At 36.2% G+C, this 26,744-nt stretch overlaps 1 protein-coding gene and 2 long non-coding RNA genes across 5 annotated transcripts in view; 1 reads left to right on the forward strand and 2 right to left on the reverse strand.

Moving 5' to 3' along the window:
* The window catches only part of dpyda (dihydropyrimidine dehydrogenase a), a 179,251-nt gene extending 178,058 nt beyond the window's left edge, over nucleotides 1–1,193 (reverse strand). For all 3 annotated transcript variants that reach the window (XM_079863361.1, XM_079863359.1, XM_079863360.1), the window contains exon 1: nucleotides 831–1,193. In XM_079863361.1, the coding sequence (XP_079719487.1) occupies nucleotides 831–869 (39 nt within the window). In that variant the 5' untranslated portion in view covers nucleotides 870–1,193. The remainder of the gene's footprint in view (nucleotides 1–830) is intronic.
* Nucleotides 1,180–17,400, forward strand: LOC307153756. Its single transcript, XR_013820202.1, has 4 exons — nucleotides 1,180–1,241; nucleotides 4,110–4,385; nucleotides 9,505–9,571; nucleotides 17,255–17,400. It is a non-coding gene; the product is annotated as an uncharacterized lncRNA (long non-coding RNA).
* Nucleotides 17,401–21,358: 3,958 nt separating this feature from the next.
* LOC307153844 lies at nucleotides 21,359–25,667 on the reverse strand. Its single transcript, XR_013820215.1, has 3 exons — nucleotides 25,347–25,667; nucleotides 23,357–23,465; nucleotides 21,359–23,132 (listed from the first exon to the last, which is right to left on the reverse strand). It is a non-coding gene; the product is annotated as an uncharacterized lncRNA (long non-coding RNA).
* Between the last annotated feature and the right edge of the window lie 1,077 nt (nucleotides 25,668–26,744).

Raw genomic sequence — 26,744 nt, forward strand, 5'->3', positions numbered from 1 at the left:
AATAGTTGAAAAGGTTACATTGGTCAATGTTTGTTACTTTAATTTGTTAATATATACATTGTGTTTTTATTATAATTATGTAGCTAATTAATGAGGGTGTCCAATATTAGTTTTTGCTTTGGTTTTGTAAAAAAATACTGTTATCAATATCATAGTATCAATTTAAACATAACGATCACTATAAAAAGTGGATTAAAAATGTTCATTAAAAATGCAAGAAATGTATGTCACTTGCTGAATAAAACACACAATGTAATTAACTAAATAACATTGCAGCACAAATATTTAGATATTTTGTGTTGCACTGTGCCACATCTACTCATTTTTTAAAAAGTATGCAAAATATAGTGTATACTGCAGAGTATGCTCTACTCTGGTATTTCGACACAGCCATAACAGCAAGAATGTTGCATATAGGTTATTGACCACATAAAAACAGTCTGTTGTGGTTTGTTTGAACTGTAAGTTAATTTTCATGAAAGACTGGTATAAGAAGGCAAGATAACCGAAATATATTTCAACAAGTGACTTGAGAAGAAACTTTGACCTGAAACACCCAACTACTGACTGAACTTTCACAGCTCTAGAAAAGCAACAATGTAAACACAAGACTATTGTTATAACGGGAAGTATGGATATTAATCAAGAAGGATACATTAAAAAGTTAAGGATTTCCACACGAAAATGCGGCGATTTAAAACTTAGAAATGATTGAAGGCATCTTTCACCACAGCATTCATGTTTCATATCTCAGATCATACTAACAGACAGGCAATGATAGTAACATTACGGGTTCGTTTAATTGATGTTACGATAGAGAGGGTTTATACCTCGATATCAGGCAGCTCCTTGCTCAGCATTCGTGCCATATTTCCTTCAAATTCAAAACGAAGGAAGATGAAATAAAGCCAGAGCAATAAAAATGTTCGTATTCCGACGATATAGTCCGCTTTCCAGCCGCACAGGTTTACTTCCCGAGTTTATGCGTCGTCTTTCTTGGCAAATCTACAGGATCCTTCCTTTCGCGTATATAGTGAGAATGGCTGAAAATCGTCCACTGCGACATCGAATTGACAGTTAAAGCAACCGCATGTCTAGAGCTCACGAGGGGCTGTCAAGGGTCTTTCACAGACAGATAAAGTTTGTTGACGCTAACTTTTTGCACAACGCACGGCGCGTGGCGTTTGGACGCGTGCTTGCTAGCAGGTCTCGGTCAAGGCGAATGTAAACACACGGCACGGGTAACTTTGATTCCTATATTATGATACATTTCGTCTTTTAAATAGATTATAGATAATTTTTTATACTCACTGTTGTTGAAATTGTCTGATAGATAGATAGATAGATAGATAGATAGATAGATAGATAGATAGATAGATAGATAGATAGATAGATAGATAGATAGATAGATAGATAGATAGATAGATAGACAGACAGATAGAGACAGACAGACAGACAGACAGACAGACAGACAGATAGATAGATAGATAGATAGATAGATAGATAGATAGATAGATAGATAGATAGATAGATAGATAGATAGATAGATAGATGTGTTCCTACGGTTAGCATAAGTAACCTTTAATATTATCATAAGTTCAGAAAATTACAAGCATCTGCTTTCACACTAATTATGCATGTATGTAAAATACAATACAATACATGTGTTTAGTCTGCTTACACAAATGTATTTTTATCCCTCAGACTGACCTGTAAAATGCAGATGATCCCTAAAGGCTGGGTTTGTTATATCTAGTACAACACACACATCTTGTATTGATCATCTTGTGACAGAAGCTTCTGCATGTCCGATAGTGTTTCAATGGTGATGCAGTTCTTTGTAATGAAAGCAGAGGATGTTAACCTTCATTTGCACAGTGACTCGATGTTTGCAGAGAGAGAAATCATCGAATATTGTGTTATTTTTTTTTATATGTGTGCCCTTCAAAGTATTTGATCATTTTGATATGTAGCTCATTACTGTGACCTTTCAAAGGCTTTTTATATTTTCCAAAACAGTAACACTAATGACTAACCTAGTACTGTAAGTAACATCACCGATTTGAGATGCTGTTTAAAATCATGCTAAAAATGAATGTATTTACAGAGGTTGTTTATATTGATCATCTCAGTCATCTTTTGTTCTCTGGGCTTTTATCTTGACAATACTGTGTGTTTATTGGCAAATAATTAGAATTTGTAACTGTGGCTCTGAAAAGCAGTGCAGTTATTGGGGTCCATACTGCAGCAGTGAGACAGTTAACTGCAAGTCCAGAGTGACTTGGCATTTTAAGCAGGACTGCCATGTTTGTGGTTGTGTTATTTTTTTTGTATTTTCGGCCATGATTAAAGATCAGGTCAGAAATTAATTCATCACCTCACCTTCTGAAAGTCAGTGGGGTCCAATGTTGTTTTGGACCCCATTGACTTTTATTGGATCCACAAAAAAAAAACTTTCACTTTAATTTTTTTACAAAATCTTTTGTGTTCCACATAAGAAAGAAAGTCATACAGGTTTGGAATAACATGAGAGTGAGTAAATGATGACAGCATTTCCATTTTTGGGTGAACTGTCCCTTGAGCGAGATGAAGCCACAAAATGAAATCCTGAATCTTCCCAGATTTGTACTATTACTCAATTACATTTACAGGACAAAAAACATATTTCTTTACTCCTTTCAATTACATTTAGCCTTTCAAAGTAAATATTTTCTTTTTTTGTAAATCTTGCTATAGCTGACAAGCCTAATACACTCCAGACAATTTTATTTAACTTTTACAGCCAATGAAATTCATTTTAGTCTAAAATGTAATTGATCACAGCAATGGTCATTTGTCTTTGTGAAGAATGTCTCATCACTCATCGCAACATAGTTTTTGACCTAAAGATATTAGTGGGTGGTATCACTAAAACATCACAATATGAATAATCATGCACTATTTTAGATGGAAATTCAAATATGATTTACATTTTGCTGCATAAACTTGTATAAACCCATAATGCCTGTCACTCTCACAGGCATCGGCAGTAGAGAGCAGATCTCAGTATTACACTGATGATTATTCACTGCTCGGGCCATTTCTGGTCATGAGGTGAAAGACTGCTTGGTAATATAATGTTATGATAATCTAGATGGTTCATAATGGGCCTCAGCAACATTTACTGTGAGTGTGCATATGGATATGTCTCCGTCCACAGACAGATATAGAGAATCGCTGTGGTGCTGGATAAATGCTGTCATTTATTCTGTAAATGAAAGAGCATTCACAATCAGCTGAGTAATGCATGATCCTTTATTGTCTCAACAACATTATTCTGAACGCAGTGTGTGGGAGACTACGTTGTCAGGTTTTGGCTTGGGAGTGTGTTTAAAAAGATTAGCTTCAAATGGGATTTGCTTCATGTATGACCATGTCAAATCCAATTCCCCAACGACCGTTTCACACGTCAAGAATAATCCTTGATTTAAAGCCCTTGTTCTCGCTTTAAGATTTCTTAGTCATATTGCCATCTGTTACACACACACACACACACCATTAAAAAATGTAACTTTGCTTGGAAAGGAGAATGCTTTCTAATCATTTTGGATTAAAATTATACATACATGATAACAATACATGCACGATCCTGATAACAATGATTGGTAATCACAATTATTATTATTAGGATTATTAAACCGTTGTACTTAACATTTAGATTGAATATTTCATATTACTTTCATTTTCATATTAGAGGAACATTTTATTGCTGTATCAAAGTTGTTTCATATAAGTATCAACTTTAACTCAAATATTTCTCCCAAAAAAGGGGATTTAGAACTGTTCCAAAACTACTTTCCCCATCTGCAAAGTGTGTTTCACATGTGTGTGTTTTTCTGTAAGGGTTTAATTGCTACGCTTTATATGAGAAACATTAAAGTAATAAAGAGATATTAAAGTAATCTCGTTTGTGATTCTTTTGTATATTCATTATGGCATACTTGATCTAGAAGATGCGTTTACCATACATGGCATCAAACATCACGCATTTAATTTGCATGGCAAATTGTCAGCTTTAAAACTAACAAGACTGAAAATTTCATCCCATCAATAATGCATGATATTTACAGGCTGGTGTTGGGCAGAAAAGAGCCCAGGGACGTGGTTTTCCCCTCGACTTCATTTGGCTGTGTGACAGGATCCATAACCCTCTCTGAATCCTATCAAATGATGTGGTATGAAGTGTCATCTTCTCTCTGAGCGCTTCTGAGGAGTTTCATCTCTGCAGGGAACTGTCATCAGGTCCCTCTTCCTTTCTCCCTCTCCCATTCCCATCAATTGGATGGGCTATCAGACACGTCCAATCAGAAAACAGTTCCATTGGTCAGGCTGAAGGTGATCAGCAGGTGAAGTTGCTCATGTGTGTGTGTGTGTGTGTGTGTTCTTGCTGCTTTCTCTGGTTTTGTATTATCTCAAAAGACTGGAATGCAACCTTGGAAAATAAAGTACTTAATAATAGTTGTAAAAGACTTACATGAATTCATAAATTCAACTTCTAGGGTGTACGTGGGAGTTAAATATTTTTCATGTACAATATTCATCACCATCAGTTCAAACAGTTCTCAAGCAATACATTCGACCAAAACATTCTTGTTTTTCTTACATATATCATGTTTATTCATTTCCAACATTTATATTCAAGTACGTTCAAAAATATGAAACATTTTTCTGCTTGTTATGAAAGATTAATCCCCAGTTGCTGGTGTATTTTGCATGAATTTGTCGTGCCCTCAGGACAAATCTATCCCATACAAATTTACATCCTCGTAGGGTAATAAATCTCTCCGCACAGCAACAATCTCGCAAAATCATTAATGTTTGTCCTCTCTTATCAATTCCATTTTCTGGAGTAACTGAGCAGTAATCTAATTGGTCCAGTGACCCTTTGCATAATTAAACGTTATCAAAGTGATCTGTCGGCAACTGGCAGAGAACAGATGTTGCTTTTCAGTGGAGTAATCAGTCATCGACCTCTGGCCTGAGCCAATCACAATTACCTTGATTTGTGCTGTCCAAAGTGTGAGACCCCATGTCCTAAGTCACTCAGAAACCAACGAATGGATCAATAACCCCCTCAGTAGCTCCGCCCATCTCATTCTCACTCTGTGACTTAGGGTTTAAAACATTATATACGCCATTTCATTTTACAACAGTCAGAAATTACGCACTTTACCGCGGCCAAAAATGAAAACCTGGTGTGATTGCTCTGTATGCGGTTCATTTGAATAAGTGGTGCGCACCAAAAAAGCCAACGAGGCCGCTGAAAAAATGGGTCTTGGTCCGTTTCCAAATGAGCTTTAGTGCGGTTTGAATGAAATATGAATGCAACACAGACCAAAGACATGTAAACAAACCAAATTATGTCACAAGATGGCACCCCTTTTGCCTGTGAAATTTCGCTAATGCGACAGCACCTTTAGGGCTGATGTGAACCCTCAAACAGCAACACTGTGGCCCCATCCCAAATTCAGACTTGCGGTCTTTGCTTCACAACACTGTATAGGTGTGGTCACATTTACCATTGCTCAGTGAAAATTTGCAGACAAAGTCCAGTCATTTCAATTGGAATCTGTGTAATTGGGAGTTTCGCATGAGGGCAAAATTGTGCACATTTTGCTTGTGTCAAATTGGTCACATGAATTTATAGTGTTGTTTGCTTGGTTTGAAAGTGACTTCTATGTGAGAGGTGCATCGTTACACTATTGACAACAAACAATGGACCTTTTCGCCTGAGAAATTTCTTCAAATGTGACAGCAACTTACAAGTAGTTTTGTAACATTTTAATTAAAATACTTGTTTTACTTTGAATTTGTAACAGTGACAAAGGAGAATACAGTGAATTGTAATGTATTTTCTCACTTGTGTGTTTTGTCAAATTTTAGGTTTAGGAAGAGTGCTGGCTCATCTTGCATGCAAAGAGGAATCAAACATAATTGGAGTACTGTGTACCTGTTACTACCTGTTTAAAATCCTCCGAGTGAAAGCTGAATCGTCAAATCATTTCTGTGTGCCTATAAAATCCTGATGTGATCCCGTAAATTCAATGGCTTTCTTTTGTACACTTTCCACAGCTGCACTCACCATTCAAAGAATCAATAAAAGACCTTGAAGAAATTATGCCAGCTGATATGATGTAATCTTTTATTGTTGGCTAGATAATGCCAGGGCTGTACGTGACTGAATCACTCTGTACTCTTTTATTCTCTCTCTTTCTATCTCTCGCTCTTTATCTCTCTCTCTCTCTCTCTCTCTCTCTCTCTCTCTCTCTCTCTCTCTCTCTCTCTCTCTCTCTGTGCTATGGATGCCCTAGCATCTCTCAAACAACCAGAAGACACACTCTTCCTCCTCTTTCGCTTCAGTTTCATCAGCAGTGCCTGGATAAAAGGGCCTCAGAGGCAGAATAATTAGATCAAACAATAGATTTAAGATTCAATACAAAATAAGAACATCTTCTGTGTTTTTGGAAAGGTTTACCCTCATTCAGCGGCTACTTTGAGCTTCTCCCGTCCAAAAATACCGGTTAGTGCTGGCTTGGCTCACAACGGTCCATTGCATGGTTTTAGGGAAAGTAATGACAGCTGGAAGCTTTAAAGTCTTTAGGAGGAAGGCATGAGCTCTTGCCGGGCTGTTTGAGAATCTGAAGATAGCCAAATAATGGTTTGAAATCAACGGGATGAACAATTCTGAAAAACAAGGCAGAGTTAAGGTTAGCTCAAAGCATCAAAAGTTACTAAAAGTAAAATAATTTTGGGCAAACAAATAAAAACAACAAAATACAGTATACAGTATTAAAAAAAAAAATAGATGTGAGTTAGAGCCTAAACATATAGGCCTACAATTTAAAAACTGATTTAAAAATTTTAAAAACATGTGATGAAAATTTGCACATTCATCAAGTAGCCTATTAGATTTGACACGTCCAGATTCTTTCAAAAGATTTAATCCACAAACAATTTACCCCTGGTTCCACAGACAGGGCTTTGAACTTGACGCACAACGTCATTGACTAACGCGGTTGCCCAGTCCAGTTTGTTTGAACCGCGAGAGGCGTCAATTGCCGACGTTGTGCGTCAAGTTCAAGGTTTATTCTTTGGGCGTAAATCGATGCGTACGGGCCGTACGGCCGTCTGCCGGAAGCTAGTTATTTTAGTCAATAAAGTTTTAAATATGGATATTTTTCTTACACGAACGCATAGCTTCACTTCATAAGGCCTTTATTAACCCCAGGAGACGCGTAGAGCACTTCAGATGGACTTCCAAAGACATCCATTCACTCCCATTATAAAGCTTGGAAGAGCCAGGACATTTTTTAATATAACTCCAATTGTATTTGTCTGAAAGAAGAATGTCATGTACACCTATAAGATGGCTTCAGGGAAAGTAAATCATGGGCTAATTTTCATTTTTGGGTGAACTATCCCTTTAATGTAAAGGAATGCAAGGCAACAATTTGATCATAATTGATTTATACTACTAAACAAACAAGAAATATATATTTAAAATCTAAATAAGTGGTATTTGCACTATACTTAACATATGATAGGGGAGAGCGGGGCACAACCTAACGCTTTTTGACTTTCTCAGTTTGTGTAAATCTACTTATGGTTCAGAGTATTTATTTTTTCCCACATTAATTTCCCACATGTCTAGTACAATTATGTGTTTTTGTTTTATTAATACAGTATATACTTTTTTCTTGATATACCCCGAAAGAATGGAAGTGAAATTTGACAACATGCCCCATAGGTGGGGTACATTGTAACATGTGTGGGGCACATTGTAACATCACATATGGCAGCTTAAAATGTTATCTGATCTAATAAAAAAAATATACAAAACAAACTAAAATATTTTCTAAATAAAATACAATTAAAAAACTTTTTCATATAAAATGATGGCAATTTTTAATAATTAAATAGAAACTAATTTTTGAGTTTTGACCATGAACACATGAAAACACAGCTATACAACATAGTTCAAAACAAATAAATAATTAGTCATTTCTGAACATTGACTCTCAGTCTTTATTCACCTTTTTCTCACGTTTTCTCAATAAAATTAATAAAAGTATAGAATATAATAGCATATTTCTAATAGGGGCACATTGTAACGCAGTGTTACAACATGCCCCCGCCTGCACAACTGGGATTTAAACCCTGCTAGTGTATTCTGCTAGTTAGCGAAGCATTAAATAACTATCTCAACTGTTAAATAACATATTGGAGATAAAAATAATATCAGATTTGTCTAATTTTAAATAAACACAAAAAATAGAGATGAAAAATTAACTTAAGTAAGAAATTTACTTTTGCTATGGTTTAATAATTATGTCTATGGATATCTTCCAAAAAAAAAGAAAATTTTGGCGGATTTTTTTTCTATATAGTTATATGGCAACTAGTAAATAAACAAAGTTTCGTCATCCAAGCATGTGCGGAAGTATTTAGCCTAAAACAAGCGTGTTACAACTAACCCCGCGTTAGGTTGTGCCCCGCGCTCCCCCTATATTTTATTTACCATCGGTTTTTGCTGAACAGACATGGACAGCCAGCACACGTGTATTTCTACCCAATTTTCTTTTTTGTGCACATATGACCTGGACAGAGTATGTTCATACATTAGCAATACTAGATAAACATCTCAGCACTCTCTAATGTCTCGCGTGAATTCATGTGAGAAAACGTTTTTTTGTTGTTGGTCAGGGTTGACGCTTGGCCAAAGATCTTAGTTTGTGCACCAGACAAGAAGATGACAGATGACAAGAAAACTTGTTGTGTAGTAAGTCGCACAATGGCAATTCCTGTAGTCTCAATGACCTGAAGTGTGAGCTAAGTTTGCTCTTAAACGGGCGTTAATCGAAAAAAATCGTTAGCATCGGACGTCATAGACCTTATTCACGGCAGCGTCATTGATTTTTAACGGAAATTAAAGTGAGGCTGTGAGATAGTCGCATCTTCAGTGGGTTAGGCTACTGTTATTTTATGTTTTTTTGGATTGTTCTGCTGACGAAACACTGCAAAATATCTTTACAAGAAATTTCAGAAGACAAATAACTCCAGACAATATAAACTGTTTATAAATTATTTATAAACCAGTGAGTTTTATTCATCTTTTTACAGCGGATGCCATTGAAAACATGGTAAAAAAAAAAAAAAAAAAACACGCTGCTCTGAATAAGGTCTATTGCTTCTCTGAACGTGGAACGTTTTTATGTTTAAAGATTTGTAGTGAAGTTATTATGAATGTATTTAGGTGAAGACTATGTACTTCAGTATGTAGGCTAACGAAGTAAAACTACTGTATTTTCACAAGTATTCGCATGTGCTTTTGCATTGGCTATTTGCATGGCTTATTTGTTTCTGGTTAGCAGATTATGAACAACAACCACTGAAACTTTTTATTTTTTAATATCTATAATGGAAGTCAATCAGGATTGTAATTGTGGGTGTAAATGTGTTCTTTAGGAATCAGGTGTGGAAATTCCCCAAGGATCCCAGAGTGTGACATCTAATCAACAATCATCATACTGTAGTGAGTAAAACCTGTCTTGGGCCTGTTCTACATTCCTGACACTTTCATGCTTCACACATTGACTTCATTCATTTTATGGACCTCTGTAGTTCGCATATCATACAGAAACAAAGACACTGTATGCAAATAAAACAAACACAAAAATAGTATTTCCTATTTGAAATTCTCCTAAAATGTAACAGATCCATATGGAAATGTTATTTGATTTCAAAACCCATCAGCACAAACATCAAATTACCCCACAATTAACATTTACAAACCAAAACAACACAATTTTAACACTCTCAAACAAATATTAATTCATGCACACACACAGAGAGAGAGAGAGATATGCTTGCTGAAATGTTCCCTTGCCAAATCAAACACCACTCCAGAGAAGAGCAGCAGTCAGATTACCAGATAGTTCAGTGTCCCAGCATCATGATGAAACTTCACGGAAATAACCTGCAACATCTGCACCGTGGCCACTGCTGCGGAGCAAATGCATCTTTGCCTCGCACTCATCGCTGCACTCTCTTGCCCCAGTGCATTCTGGGGGTTTGGGTGACAAAAGGCACAAACAAGAATTTCAGTCTAGCTTTGTCCTTTTATAAAGATGTCACAGCCAATTCTCTAAAACCTAGAGAGCTGCATACCTAGACAGCATTTTGAGTTTCTATTAAGACTTAATTTTGGCGTAAAAAGGCACAAAATCATAATGCTAATGTTAAATCTGCAGATGCTTAGCAACAAAACATTTTATGATAAACAATGCTATACTCTTATAAATAAAGGTTCTTTGTTGACATTGATGGTGAAACTTTAACATCCATATAACCTTTCTATTGTAGGCCTACAAAAGGTTCTTTATTGTGGAAAAAGTTTCTTTAAAATGTTCTGTTCACTGAAAGGTTCTTTGGAGAACCAATAATTGTTGTTCTATGTCATCACATCAAAACCCCCCTTTGGAACCCTTATGTTAAGCTAAAAGTGTATGATTTACTAAACAGTTAATGCATTTTTTTTAACCCTTGCATTTTTTTTTAACCCTTGTGTTATGTTGGAATTCTGTGCACTCCCCTTATGACCTTATTCAGGTCAAATTGACCCTAATTGGATTCAATAGACCCCTTTTGTGCCGACGTCACAGTTACGTCACGGCGCTAGCTGGAGGCAAAACAAACGGAAAACTGGAGGCGGCCAATACAAACCAGCACAAATTCGGCTACATAATAAGGAGCTTAAATTATTATTTTTATTATTAAATGTCATCTTGTTGTGTTGTTGGGTGCAAGAATCGATGAAAAATGAGTATGCTGTATCTGGAATTTTAATTTCTAGAAAATATTCATATCATTAAAATTGCAACGTAGTGTCACTCTTTACATTGTCGTCTTCTTGGCGCTGGCTAGGCAGAACTGCGGATCGTACCACACAAGTCTTTACATGACCATTCAGCACATAGTTATAGGCATCTAAATATATATATATGCCCTCAGTTTATCTTTACCCTCGGTTTCTCTATCGGGTAGGTGTAGAAGTCAGGCCACTCAACCGGAGGTAGCGTTAACGTTAATCCTGTCAGATCGTCCATTGACTGAGCGTGTATGGTCATCTGGTTCCGTTAACTTTTGCAAATAACAATCGCGGTCCTGGACAGTGAGTGACCTTGCACATTAAGACAAAATCGGATTTTCTACAGTCATTGTTAAAAAACAAGCTAACAAAACTTGCAAACTAGCGTTAGTGAAGCGGCCAGAGGGATCTTTCTGCCCACACAAATACGTCACCATGTTTACCAACTGTAAAAGGGTCTATACAATTCCTCAAAAATCACACTATGAAAAACAACAAAGATTCAGGTACAAACTGTCAACTTTTAATATCAACATTTGTCAAATATTCCAAAAAAATATATATCTGAAGATATGATTGAAAATGTTTTTTAACCATTTTTTAAAACTGTTTTGTTTTGACAAAATTTGAATATACATTATATATATTTTTGTAACTTTTTTTTTTTTTGCTTAGAACATCATAACTGAACAATTAATCAATTAATCTGAGCTCATTTTTCCTGCTGTCTATGTCGAAGTCTCAAGATATTTCAGATATCTTGAATATATAAATGAGAGCTTATTTTACTATCTGTGTCTGTCAAAGATTTTCATTTGTAATTTGCAATTAATTCTGAACACCATGATTTAGCTTTTTCAAGTGTGTTTGGTTTGGGTTAGAGCACTTTTAGATACACTTACACTTTAGAACTGGAGTTGATGCCCTGACATACATAAAATAAATGTTTTTATTTTGTGTCTGTACAGTTGCTTTTGAATAGCTGCCTATGATGGTTGAATTGACCTGCGAACATCACAAACGTAATAGTAATTTTGTTTGTATATGTCAAAAAAAAAAACACCAGCATGTTGAAACTTTGCATGCATGTTCATGATGATAAATGTGAAAAAGTCACAAAATATCAAAAAAAAAAAAAAAAGGTTTAATATTATTTCAGGTAGCTTGAAAAAATAAATGATAGGTAATTTTTACCATCTGTGGCTGACAAAATATTTTTCTGTATTGAAACAAGTGTGGAAAACCTAATTTTTTAGCTTCATATGGTAGTAAAAAAATAAAATAAAAAAATATAACCAGTTATTATTTTGGGTCCGTACAGTTGCCTTAGAGCGTTAAAATATGCGGGTCAAATTGACCCGCGAACATCATGTAAGTAACAGTAATTTTGTTTGTATATGTCAAAAAACACCAGCATGTTGAAACTTTGCATGCATGTTCATGATGATAAATGAGAAAAAGTCACAAAATATCAAGAAAAAAAACATAGGTTAACCACTATTTCCAACAACTAGAAAATCTAAACGGGTCAAATTGACCCGCAACATAACACAAGGGTTAAAGGATTATAGTTTACTTCAAAATGAAAATTCTGTCATCATTTATAAGATATTTTGAAGAATGTCGGTAACCAAACAGTATTTATTTTCCTACTATTTTCCTACTATGGAAGTCAGTGGGGTACATAAACTGTTACTGACATTCTTCAAAATATCTTCTTTTGTGTTCGGCTGAAGAAAGAAATTCATACAGGTTTGAAACAACTTGAGGGTGAGTAAATGATGACAGAATTTTTATTTTTCTACACTAGTTTGCAAGTTGCAACTGGCATTCTGTTGCACTAGGAAATTCCAACTTTTGAACAGAATGCAAAATAAGGTAGAATTGCACGAATCCCTTGTAGATGGCACAATCCCAAAATGCATTGCAATAAGCTTGGTGTTAAAAAAATATTATGGAACATAGAAATTCTGATTATAGCCTAAATATAATTACATTTTATTTCATATAAAAAGTATTTATACAAACGATTCAAAATAATGTATTTGTGTGCTTATAAGTGCAACAAGCTAGTAAAATTCAATTTGGGTGCCACTGCCTCCTTAGGGCCGGTTTACACAGAATGCTTTATTGCTGTTAAAAGCACGAGACTCAAGTCAGTAGAATGAAAATAAAGTGCAAGGTCAAGAGATACGTTTAAAAATTTTTTTTAGAATGCTGTGTCATGTGCGAGACGCTGCAAAAGACTCGAGCACAACGGTTAAAGATGTCTGTCTAGCGTGTTTACATTGAAAACATAAGCGAAAAGTGTCACAGTGGACCGTAAAAACACGATTTGTGTGAACGGCCCTTTAGATGGCAGCTGTCTATGTGGACAGCAACACAGCTCACTCAGTTTCGGAACAAAGCTATTATGTGGAATAAATGTATCAGTTATGAAAATTTGTCTGGGAGCTTCATGGATTCCTCAGGTTTACACTTTACTCCCATAATGCCTCAGAGACCAAAAAAACTTTAATTACAAATCAAGCAGCACGGGCTGTTGCCAATGAAACGGCCGTTCTATGCGCACACTCCAAAAAGAAGTGTTATTCTTAATTGCAGGTCAGTGTAAAACTGATGTGTCAGCTGCTGTGACTGCTAATTAATTCTGCTCACAAACGAAGCCAGAGACAATCTCCATCTGCTGATGTTTAACCTGGAAAAGAGTGGCATGTTGGATTGTCATGCTCTTATTATGATAGAGTGCTCGTCTACGATTATGACTTTTATTGGAACAAGGAACACTGATGCACATTCTTGTATGTTACATTATTTTCTTATTTAGGGGATATCACTGTATACTGTATATTGTGTGTGTCAACTAGACTTAGTTTCCCCCTATAACGTTTCTTAAAAACACTGTGAAACATCTTCCATGTCATATTTGACTACTGTATTCAAAGTGAAAAATTCAAGTGGAAATGGTATAGGATTTTATCGTATTATGAACATTAGGCTATACTATTATTGGTTAATATCATTTTTTTTTCTTCGTTACAACAGCAGAAAAGACTATAACATTTCTGAGAAAAGCATACATTTTTCTTTAAAAAAATAAATGGTCTGCACCGTTTTTTATTCAGTTTACAAAAGCGGAATTATAAATGATTCTTTAGAATAATATGCACAAAGGAATTATGCACAGTCAGACATAATCATGGAACATAAAGGAACAATTATTAAAATTAATCGGTTCATTTTAAATTTCATGTTGACTCTAAATGAGGGCCGGTCATTTAGTTCAGACCTAATCTAAAGTGGGGTTAGTCGTGTGGGCACATGGTCTTTCAGAAGAGGGAAATCAGCCCCCATAATGCTTCTGTCTGAGAAAACAGGCATCATCAATAATGAATTACTAAACAAGGCCATCATTAAGTGCATCCCACTGTCTGTCCAGCTCAGGGATGGGCCGGGGTGTTCAGACAGCATGACTCATGCACGGACTTGCAGAGATTAGGCTGAGAATAGAGAAAGATTTAGATCGAGAGAGAGAGAAAGGAAGAAAGAGGAAAGGGTTCAGGGTGGAGGCAGTGTGTGTGTGTGTGTGAGAGAGAGAGAGGGAGAGAGGCCTGCCATTAGAGTTTATTCAAGTTAAGAGTCACAATGACAGTCTCTGCTCAGTAGAGTAGAACCAGAACACATAAAACACTCCGTTTCGTGTCTGTGTACATCTCTAAAGCCTGAGAGAGAAACAAGATCTTCTAAGTGATCTATCTATCTGTCTGTCCGTCCATCCATCCATCAATATAAAGCAAAAAATCCAGGATAAAGAGGTGCTGTCTGTATATCTATTTATCTGTCTATACTTCCATTTACCTATATATCCATCTATCTATCTATCTATATATCCATCCATCCATCCATCCATCTATCTGTCTATACATCCATCCATTGTCTAATTGAAAAAATGAAGTAAGTGGATTTGTCAAGTTAAAATAATTTTTTTTTTTTTTAAATTAAAGTTTATTACTTAATAATTTTGAGGCAACGGGCTTCCTCACTTTTTTAAGTTAAGTGAACTGATCCATTTTTACAGTCTATCTATCTATCTATCTATCTATCTATCTATCTATCTATCTATCTATCTATCTATATATCTATACATCTATCTATACATCTACCTATACATCTATCTATACATCCATTTACCTATCTATATATTCATCCATCTGTCCATCTAACGATGTATATATATATCCATCCGTCCATCCATCCATTTATCCATCTATTTATCCATCCATCTACCTATACTTCCATATACCTATCTAGATTCATCCATCTGTCCATCTATCTATTTATATATCATCCATCAATCCATCCATCCATCCATCCATCTGTCTATCATCCATTCATCCATCTATCCATCCATCTATCTGTATATCCATCAATCCATCCATCTATCTATATATCCATCCATCTATATAAAGTTAAAAATTCAGGATGAGTAGATGTTCCGATAAAAATTAAATCCAAATGTGTTTTTCACATTAGTGGAGTGTTTTTCATTCATTTATTTCCTATTTATTTAAACATTCTTTAATATTTGAGAACTGTGGTAACAAAAAGGCGACAGAATAACAAATATAGCACTGATAAAAGGGACGAGTGCAGATGGAGTGAGATCTCGCAGGGTCAGATGGAGGACAGACGTTCAGAATAACACCTCTGAGTCCAGTGAAGATCATTCCGACAGACAGCCGGATATCACAGTCAGTTGCTTATCGCAGGACCTTGAAAATACCAGGGAAAAAAACCCAGCCCCTCTTTCTCGTTCACCTTCAAAGTGGGTCTAATACGGCCTTAAAGAATACTTGATATTCTCCTATTGGTATTTGTAGATGGAGGTGCTGCTCACACATTCAGTCGGCGTGGAGGAAAGGTTGTGTCTTGGGACTCAATAGATTAGTAAGTCTGGGGACAAGTGCCTGGATGCCCCTGTTTAGCATGTGAATGACACACCAGTGTGTGTTATTGGCTTTGGTCGTTGGAGCCAAGCAGCAGTGAGAGGGACAGTGGAGAGACCATTCAAAAGCAATTGTATTTGCATTAAATATGTATCAATGAAATATCATGTTACATGAGGTAGCTGTAAACTCTATTCGGAAAGGTGATGTTCTGCTGTCCCTGGACAAAACACAAAAATCCTCTGAGAAATAAACAGATCCAGGATGTAGAAACATGAAGGAATGAATAAGAAACATTTAGGATTATGTACTATTTATAGTTGTTGTGGTTATATCACAGTCTTTTGAATGATCTCATCTCAAAATAGCAAATCTTAAAACCCCATGATTGGTCTTTGTATTCTAGCCTTTGAATCTACAGCTCAACAGAAAAAGATCCATATTTTACCAGGGTGTGCACTCCGAATTCAATATGAAAAGATTAAATGGTTGCCTATCGTGAAATAATGGCACATCTTGCAAGCTGATTTGTGAAAAAAAAAACACTTTTCTTTTCCTTGAATCAAATCCATACAGTAGTTAGTTTCCCGAATGACTCTTTTAAAAACTGGTTAATTTTAAATCAGAATCATAGAGCACAAACAGTGCAGTCTGATTCATGAACACTCTCTTCAACCAATTGTTTTAGTGAATCAACAACATGTAATGAAACCAATGTAATCCATTCATGAACAAATTACTCTTTTCAACCAGTTCTTTTTAGTGAACCGTTAACAATGCTAGACAAGTGTAGTCCCATTCATGAATAAACGACTCTGTATGAGTCAATTCTTTTTAGTGATTCAAAAGATACAGCACAATCATCTATCTATCTATCTATCTATCAGACAATTTCAACAACAGTTAGTATAAAAAAATTATAAATAAAAAAAATGTTAATTCTGTCCTTTTACATGCCACATATAAGAATGACGATGCATTTGACTTCTAAATATAAACCTTCAAATCTATTCTCAAAGACACTCATTTAAGACTGGACAGAATTGAACAAACAACCAAGCATAAACACAATGGAATGAAACACGAGACAAAACACAAGCACTAGCGCTGCTAATGCTGATCGACAGCGAACAGGAGTCTTGAATTGAACACTGAGTGCTCTGTGAATTTGTACCGAGGCAAGCAGACAGTAGATGCTTTCCTGCGCTCTGCTTGAACCTAAAATGAAAGTTTGCTCTTTGCTTTTGACAATGAAGCTCTCCGTGAAGATTGAACGCCCTGCGTTTACAGGAGGTGGGGACCTGAGAGCTTCACTCTGAAGGGGCCTCTCATGGGGGTAGCCAGCATTTAGAAGGTCTGATTAATCATAGTCTCTCTCTCTCTCTCTCTCTCTCTCTTTGAGGTGATAGCTCAGAGAAAGCAGGAGGCCTGGCCCTCGTTACGTGTGCGTCCGGGGAGAGACAGCAGTTTACAGAGCTGCATGTGAGCAGGAGAGATGAATGAACGGCACGGTGAAATAATCAATTATCACTCTCTTCACCACTGGAAACAGACCACACACACTCACTGCAAAAATTATTACGGGTTTTCTGTCTTTGTCTTTTTAGAAATATATTATATCTAATATTTAACTTGATTTAAGGATGTTATTTCAGTAAAGTAAATCCCCCAAACAAGATAAATCAAGACTGAAATAAATAAATACTTTTTTTCAGCAAGGATGCATTAAATTGATCAAAAGTGACAGTAAAGGCATTTATACTGTTTCCAAAAAATACTGTTCTTTTGAACTTTCTATTCATCAAAGAATCCTGATTTTTTTATTTTTTTTATCTGGGTTTCCACAGAAAATATTAAGTAGCACAACTGATTTCAGTATTGATAATAGTAAGAATTTTGAGCATTAAATCAGCCTATTAGAATGCATATTAGCATATTTCTGAAGTATCACGTGACGCTGAAGACTGGAGTAATGATACTGAAATCTTACACTTTAAAATATTTAAAATTGGGAAAAAATTAATTGTAATTACATTGCACAATATCACTCAGATTCAAAATTGTATAGAATATTAGGATTTTATTTGTTTTGCTTACCCACATTTTCTTGTGATGATAATTTATTTTGTTATTACCCTTAAAACTATTTTAAAAGACAAAACTATTTGTCAAAGTGTAAATATCATACACAATGTTGCTTCGAGTAAATTTTTCTGGTTTTAACGATATGTTTCCTAGTGAAAAAAACCTACACCAAAATGTATTTAAAATACATGTATTTCATTCTATTGGCTACTAAAAAAAAACATGAACATATTTACTGACATTTATCACTTGAGACTTACTGATATAAATATAATGTAACTTTATTTGGAGTACTTCTTTATTGCACAATGCACATTTCTTAATATTAAGCATAAATGTGTTTTAATATCACTATTAGTAAGGATAGTGTGATCTCTGTCTTTAAATGCAAGATATTTAAAGTGTACCTAAATTATACTTGCAATAGTTTCACTTTAGCACAATCAAATATACTTAAGTATATCTTTAGTTGCACCTCAGCACTATTTCCGGAAGTGCATTAAGTGCAAAATTAGCTGTTCCAATTTAGCAGACTTTAAGTATATCAATTAAGCATAACAAAATGATTGCAGGGTATTTATATTAAGTACTCAAAATGTAAATGTATTTGTAGCATACTAAGCATTAAATAGGCCTAAATGTATTTCAAATACATTTTAGTATATTTATTTTGAACTAGGGTTAAGATCTTTTTTTTTTTACTATAAAACAAGACAATACTGATTAAGAAAATGATTTTTGCAGTGCATACACTTCAAAAACAGACAAACGGACACCTTTTGTGTCTAATATTTAATTTCCTACTGTCAGTGAAAGCCCTTAACTGTGTTTTCTAGTACAGTCTGTGATCTTGACATCGTTGGGGATTTTTCAGGCCGACAGGGTTTTTACTGAACACTCTTGGAGGAATATAAGTCACCAGAGTTTGTGAAGAGAAGAGCAATAAAGGCGAGGAGATGAAGAGCGAGAGAGAGAGAGAGAGCGAGCGATTGCACCAGAATGGGATGAGAGGTGTCCACTGAGAATTTGGAAGTGGAGGATCTCACTCTGGCGTTCAATCTGCACCAGCTCCAATACTGTGGAAATAAATTGGTTTTTAAATAGATTGCTAAGCCTCTATCAGCGAGCCACTGATGTGGGTACATTTCATAGGCGGCTATTTAAACCAACCTAAAGCCCATCCATAGTGTAACCTTATTAAAGATATCTGCAGGTTCGACTTCACTAGCTTAGCGTGCTTCACCTCCCGCCTGAAATTAAACTCTGAAACGATACACGTGATAACCGATCTCACACCTATGGAAGAATACAAAGCAGGACTGTAATTAAAGTAACAAGGCTTAGTGCTTGTATCAGGCCTCCGTAAGAAATGGACATGCTGTGAGTCTCAACAGGCCTGAGATTATGAGGTTTAGAGCTAAAGTTGACCGTTTCAAATGTTGTGAGGATTTTGATGTGGTGTGGTTGAAAGTTGCAATGTTTTGAGATTGTAGGAACACCACCAGTCAAAAGTTTGGACACACCTACTCTTTTCATTTGATTATTTTCCATGTTTTTGAAGCACAGTAATCAAAATACTGAGATAAATATACATTGAGAAAAATCATTTGCATTCAACTTCACAATCCTGGGACGCTTTTCAAACAATATTGAAGTTCACTGGTTAATTTATGGCTGCTTTTCCTTCACTTTATGGCCCTCTTTATTCATTAATAGTTCATTAAAAAATAATGGTTTTGCACAGAACGCCATGTAAAATATAAAGAGAAAAAATTTCTAAAAAGATTTCTAACCAAGAAAAATTGACTTCAATATTTTGAAAAATGTGTTCATGATTTTGTAAGCATATTGCATAGTTGTGCTTGAAGTAAATTGTTTTATTTTTGATAACTCAATGAAACGTTCCAAATTGTCGTACAAAGATATTATGAACACATGCACAAATAAAGAGAACCAACGAAATATTAATAACTGATTATGTCAATAACTGATTTTTGCATAGTAAAATAAAGTTGCTGTAGTTTGGCTTTTTTTGCCAAATAATTTTGTCACCAACTTTAAAGTTTTGTTCTTCCCTCATATTTAAAATATTTAAAACATAAAATATTTCCCTCATACTTTGATGGTTTAATTGAACTTGTAGGGTCATTGAAAACCAATATCCCCTCCGGTCACTACTTTTGGCTGCTATGAACTAATTTCAAGCATTTAAGCATAAACCTTTAAACAAAAGTTGTTTAAAACCACGAGAATCACCAATTCAGTTAAGTGTGTCCAAAGTTTTGATTGTTGGTAGCTTCCATTTCCTGTACTGAGTGCAACATATGCTAATGCAGCACATTTTCAATTGATTAATGCCACTGATCTTATTTGTGGAGAAGAGCATTATAATCCTGAAGGAAGTCAGGGGATGATAGAGCATCATGACATCATGCACAAGAAAATGAGGAACATCCCATAAAAGAGCTCACTTAAAAATGCTGAGCCTATAAAAGAAAAATATCCCTGTTGGTCAGGCCTTTGTGCTGGGTGTAAATACCAACCAACACAACCAGGAAGGGTAAACTAATTAGTTCAATGACTATCCATTAGTCAAAGAATTCTCAATTGCAAAAAGAAGGAAAAAAACACTATTTAATGATACTCCATCATACATCATACAGTCATGTGAATAACTGAATAATTCATACCTTAAATGTTTGCAAAGCTTACGTAATTTGATTTCGATTTGAATGGACAAAGTGGACAATATCTAGTAAAGGCCAAAAAAAAATAACTAAATAAAATACTGACAAACATGCTTCACTTCTTGTCAATATCTCATATCCTCTGAAATTCATTAAAGCCCCATGTAGAGATAAATTTGGTCTGTAATTTAAGGCTTTTTGCAACTAAGTGAACTCAAATGTGAATTCAGCTGATTCTACAGTTGAATAATCATATTTAGAGAGTTGGACATTGTCCCGTCACAAAAAGCAAATTAGTCGTTTTCTAATGAATATGATGATAACCGTGTTTATTTGTTGTTTGGAGCTATATTGTGTCTTGAAAAATAAATGTAAAGCTGTCAAATGCTACAAGCTCAACAACAAATAAAGAGGGTTCAATGGTGTCAATAGTCCAAGCAAAAGAATCCAAGGCAATTATATATAAATAAATGTCAACATTATGACAAATGCTTTTTGAAGCATACTAAAACCATCAGTATACAGAATAAAACTAATATATTATGTATTAATATATATTAACCTCAATTTTCTGTTCATGGTTTGTTTGTTTGTTTGTTTGTTTGTTGTTCATGCATATATATATTTTTATATATATATATATTTTTTTTTGGCATGCATATTTGTTCATGACCTACATTCAAACTGATTCTTCACCTATAAGGGACAAAATATACAAAATGCATCATAATTTTACTTAAATCAAGCTTTATTTATAATATGAGGGGGAGGAACAAAGATGATGTGCATATAAAAATAATTTCAATAAAGAGCAAATTAAGGAGCTGCAGAGGCTTGAATAATTTCATCACGTCATAAACTCTGGACAGATGGAAGTTAAACGGCTAGATATTTACTCAACAGCATCAAATAAAATGATATAAGAGAGAAATTCTGTTAATATACTCAGAACTATGAGACTGTAGGATATTTTAGTAAAAATCTTAAATACAGATAAATATTCTAATATAACAGAGTTAATCAAATGGGTTGCATGTGACCTTTTTCACAATTGCCACTCCTAAGGCACTGTTTAGCATAAATTAATAAAGGAATAAATGAAATTCCATTCATTTTGAGTGTACATGCTAAAAATAAAAACACATTCTTTTTAAGCTGCCAAAACCTGTTATATCTAAAACTATTTTCATCTAAATATATTTTTATGCACCCCAAACACCTTCAAAAATGAAAAGTTAAGAAACAGACTAAAACTGATCTGAACTAATCAGTTGTGTGGGTCCCCTAGTGGTAAACCGTTACAATATTCCTCCTCCGCACCTCTTTTCTCTTTATTCATTTAAACACATAGCCGAAAGAACGATAATTACAGAGTGATCAAGGATAGAGCGGGCTGATTGTTGCCTTTAGTCTATCTGAAATGCTAATACATCACTTAAACGTGCTGAATGATAATGGAGAACAAATTAAAATGTTTGCAGATTTACAAATCGTCCACGTCAATACATCAACAGCCGGTCCAAATGCAATCTATTTGTTTTTATGCAAAATAGATATAAGTATAAAAAAGCAAAAGAATACTTTCTTATAAAGCAATCTCATGTATATTTATCAGATCTGATCGTAAGCTTTCATAAGTCGAGTAGATCCTATTAGGTTCCCTAAATGGATTTCATAGACGTTAGAATGCAGCATCATACGCTCGCCTAATACATATTCATGATATACGCGTGCCGACATGGCAAGCCACGCCACAGTCAATCTAAAGCCGTGGTAACTGTTTATCTGCAGTGTGTTCCTTTACAATCCGCATAAATTTAGCTGTCAGTGGCATCGTGGACATTTCATTACATTTTTTTCTCTCTCCAGCCCTCCATATGGAAACCCTGCACGATAATGTCATTTCAAAATCAATTTGCATTAAAAAGGTGGAGTGTGTGCAGTCCTGAGAAAAGAATATATGGCACAAACCGAACACATTTGCAATGCATCTACAACCCCGCCCGGCACGTTACAGTATACAGCTTTCCCTTTCGGTGAAGACGCCGTAGAACTCAAATCACAACAACAACAACAAAAAACCCAGATTTTCCTTTTCCGGTGGCTGAAAAGATGTTTAGTAGGAGCAGGCGGATAAATCAACAGCACAAGCATCATACACAACAGGAAAGGCAGCTTCGCTGACTCAATAAATGGATGTGGGCGTGAACCTCGGCGTTAGCAAACGCATGTGTGTGTGCAGGCAGGTGGGCCTTCTGGATTCAACGCTCTCTCTAGTCCATTGCAGGCGCCGCCGGTATGACTCTCCTCGACTACGCGTATTCTTAAGCAATAACAACGAGAGCCGTATTATCCACCCAAGAATACCCGTCACCGAAGAGAGTCTTTTACAGAGAGAAACAACAGAACCGCCGGCATCGTCCGCGGCCGTTCGGAAAACGCGGCCTTTTCAAAACAATTGATTGAAGACGCTTTGTAGCGCAAGGCAAGGGCCCCTCAACGGCTCGTCTGCAAACAGAAATTAACAGTGCATTTTTGTTCAGTAAACGCCTCAGAGGAAATATGTGGTAAGTGTTTTTTTGTGCTATTTCCTCCCAGCAATCCGTGCTCTCACAGGGCCACTCGGGGGGAAAGGTGCATTTAATGAAGGAGCGGGGGATGGGAGGTGGTGGAAGGGGGTTGTGGGTAATCCACCCCCCACCCCCATCCCCACCCCGACAGCATAAACTCACCTGGGATGCAAGGACCCAGCGGAGGTCCTCCGGGAAGCGTCCATGTCTTGACTCCCATTGCCACGGCGGGGATTCTGATGACGACGATAGTCCACTGTAGTGGGTTCACCTAAAAACACAGACCACCGGGGTTAGGATAGAGCAGGACGCTACTATGGTCCACTTCGTCACATGCTGCACATCTCATCTGTCTAAATGATATAGAAACGGGGGGAGTATTAGCCAAACAGTCCATTAGCACCGTGAGGAGAATTCTATATGGAGACACGGACTCAAATGAAGCATGGCGGCCCCCCTCTACACCCCACTTGAGGATGACGGGGGGAGGGAAAAAAGGAGGTGGGGGCTAAACTGTGTGATTAGTCTATGAGAGAAGGCTTCTTTTGAAGAAGAAAAAAAATTGCAACTTGTATAAATGCATCATGTTCCATAGAGAATTGTGCATTTTATGACAAAACAGGTCTGAATTAGATTATCTTTAAAATGCATTAACATTGAATGTAATTTAGTGCATTTAGCTATTTTAGCTTTTTTATTGTGGTGTCACTAATTTTAAGACAAACATACCTGTGAAATATGCCCATTTTGTTTAAAAGAATTAAATTTCACTTTTTAACTAATTCTATTAGGATCATTCTTTTTTTTTAAACAAACAGGCCATTTTAAGTTATTTTTTTAATTCACTTGCAGTAACATGAGTTTCCAATATTTTATATAATTAGCTCTTTTCTTAATTTCCAGAATAATATTTTGATCAATAAAACAGTCTATCAAAATGACTCATAATTTAAAGACAAATTAACAAAAAAGAAAACAATAATAATAAAAATTTGTAAGATTATAAATGTTATCATATTATTATCATATTTTCCTCTATTTCCTGCAAAAAAATATGAATTAAAAAAATGACACCACTTAAAACAACAACCTACTTAATTATAGTCTGCATACCTACCCAAAAATAATTTTCTGTTTTGCACCGATCATTCACAAAATGAGAAACACACAATCAGCTCTCGTGCTGAAATCCACACGACAGAGAGAAGGCAGCTCAAGAAACTGGAGGAGAAGCTAACGGAGGCAGATGGAGCGGGAGAAGCTGGACTCGAGCACAGACGCAACAAAAGCCACCGTACGGACACACACCGGCAGTGTAGCAGCCGGCTGCTCGCTCGCTCTCCAGACCCCCAGTCTGCAAAACCATGAGACGCACCTCACACACACACACACACACAGCCACCCTGACGCAGGGCACACTCCCCCAGTGCTATAGCCCCAGGGCTCTTGCTTTCTCTGTCCATTTCTGAAGCTACACACACACACACACACACACACACACTCACACACTCAGAGCAACCAGGGACTCGACCCCCGTCCAAACCCCCTTAGAACTCCAGGAGTTAATCAATGGTCTCCATGCATAGATTTTGTGTTTTTTTTGTTTTTTTTTTGGGTTTGTTTGTCTTTGCCAAAGTTCCTCTGGGAGCATCTCTTTTTTTCTTCCCTTGAATTATATATATATATATATTATATATATATATACACATATATATATTGGTCCTACTGTTTTTTTTTTATTCTACTCTCTTCATGCAAGAGCTCACTCAGTCTTTTGTATTCAATTTTTTTTTAAGTTTAGCAGCAAAAAATATGACCAAATCTGTATTCTCTACCTCTCTCCACTCCTCCCTTTCTAAACAAGCGATATGCGCTATTCCACCCTGCACAAAAAAAAAAAGAAAAAACACTTTGAGCTGGACCCTTCACTGATTGCAATTTAATTGAATGGAGCCCATGAATATGGTAATTTCACGAGACACTTGACACAAGCATCAGAAGGTGTAGACCACACCGGCAAAAATGACAAAAATGTAACAAAAAAAAAAAAAACGCACAAAACCCGTCACCCAATCACACTGACATAAAACAATCAATATGTTTGGAAAAAAAGAAGGAGAAGCGATGGAGTCCACATGTGAATGCGACTTACCCCGTCAAACCTTGAGCATCTCGTCGTGCCGCCCGCCTATGCGAGGTGGGATGCCTGATGGTGATAAACCCAGGACGGTACGCCGATGCTGGAGCGAGCCAGGCGGGCAGTCCTGTGGTGTGCAGGTGGACGCGGTACACGTTCACAGAGGGGACGCTTGACAAAAGGATCAAAACCCACTGCCCACTCCCGAGCCAGTTGTTGCTTGACACAGCAAATGAACTTACAGCACAAGAGCGAGTGAAGCTGAGGGAGGGAAAGACAGACGGGGAGAGAGAGAGGCAGAGGAGGAGAGAGAGTGTGTTTGGCGCGTGTGTGTGTGAGAGAGAGATGGAGAATGAGTGAGAGAGAGGAGGAGGTGGGGGAAGAAGGGGGTTCGGAGTGAGCGGGCGAGCGAGGGAGAGAGAGAAATCACAGCATAACAAAACCTATAGCTACGTGGATGGCCACTCTCTCTCTCTCTCTCTTTCTCTCTCTATATATCTCTCCACCCTCTCCGGCTCAAAGGAAGGGAGAGAATAATTAGATTTGAGCCACACATGCTTTCCAAAAGCACTGACTCGTGGATCCCAGGCACCTAATGTTGGATTAATTGAGGGAGATCTGATGTGCTACATGCACCGTGAGCCCTCGGCTCTGACTCCCCCCCCCCCCCCCCCCCCTCTCTCACAACACCAAAAAACTACCATCGTGATACGACTCCCTGCTCCTCTCTTCCGGCATATGGTGACTGACACGGCACTGTAGGCACAGAGAAAAGAAATAATATATTGTTTATTTAATTGCGAATACACACAGACGTTTATTAGGCTAGATTTGTGCTTCTGTCAGAGTGGAAAACAGTCAGTATCCATCTTAAAGTGTAGAAAATGCCAGTAGGAAAGGAACATTTGTTTTTTTTTTTTTTGGTGGTGGTGGTGGTAGTGGGGGGGGGGGGGGGGGTTGTTAATGCACATTGTGAGCATGACATTTCCGATTAAAAAGGCCTAAAATTGTTGGAAAGATGCTTTCTTCATATGTGAGATTATTCCCAATGGATAGATGGGAATAATCAATCCATACGACATGACTTTGATCATAAACAGATGTCCATGTAAACATTCCTTATAAATATTCCTACTAATATTCCTTAAAAATAAGATTTTTGAAGATTTCCTACAGATTTTTGACTAATAATATAATGAATAATCCAATTTTTTTGATTAATATTAAGGTTGTATTGAATGGTTGTCATTTGCTTCCATTCAACTCTATTGAAAAAGGCAACTGTGCATATACTCACATACATTATATATATATATATATATATATATATATATATATATATACACACACATACACACACATTTAAACACATATATATATATATATATATATATATATATATATATATATATA

This window comes from Squalius cephalus (genome assembly GCF_949319135.1).
Source record: "Squalius cephalus genome assembly, chromosome: 25".
Classification (NCBI taxonomy): Eukaryota; Metazoa; Chordata; class Actinopteri; order Cypriniformes; family Leuciscidae; genus Squalius; species Squalius cephalus.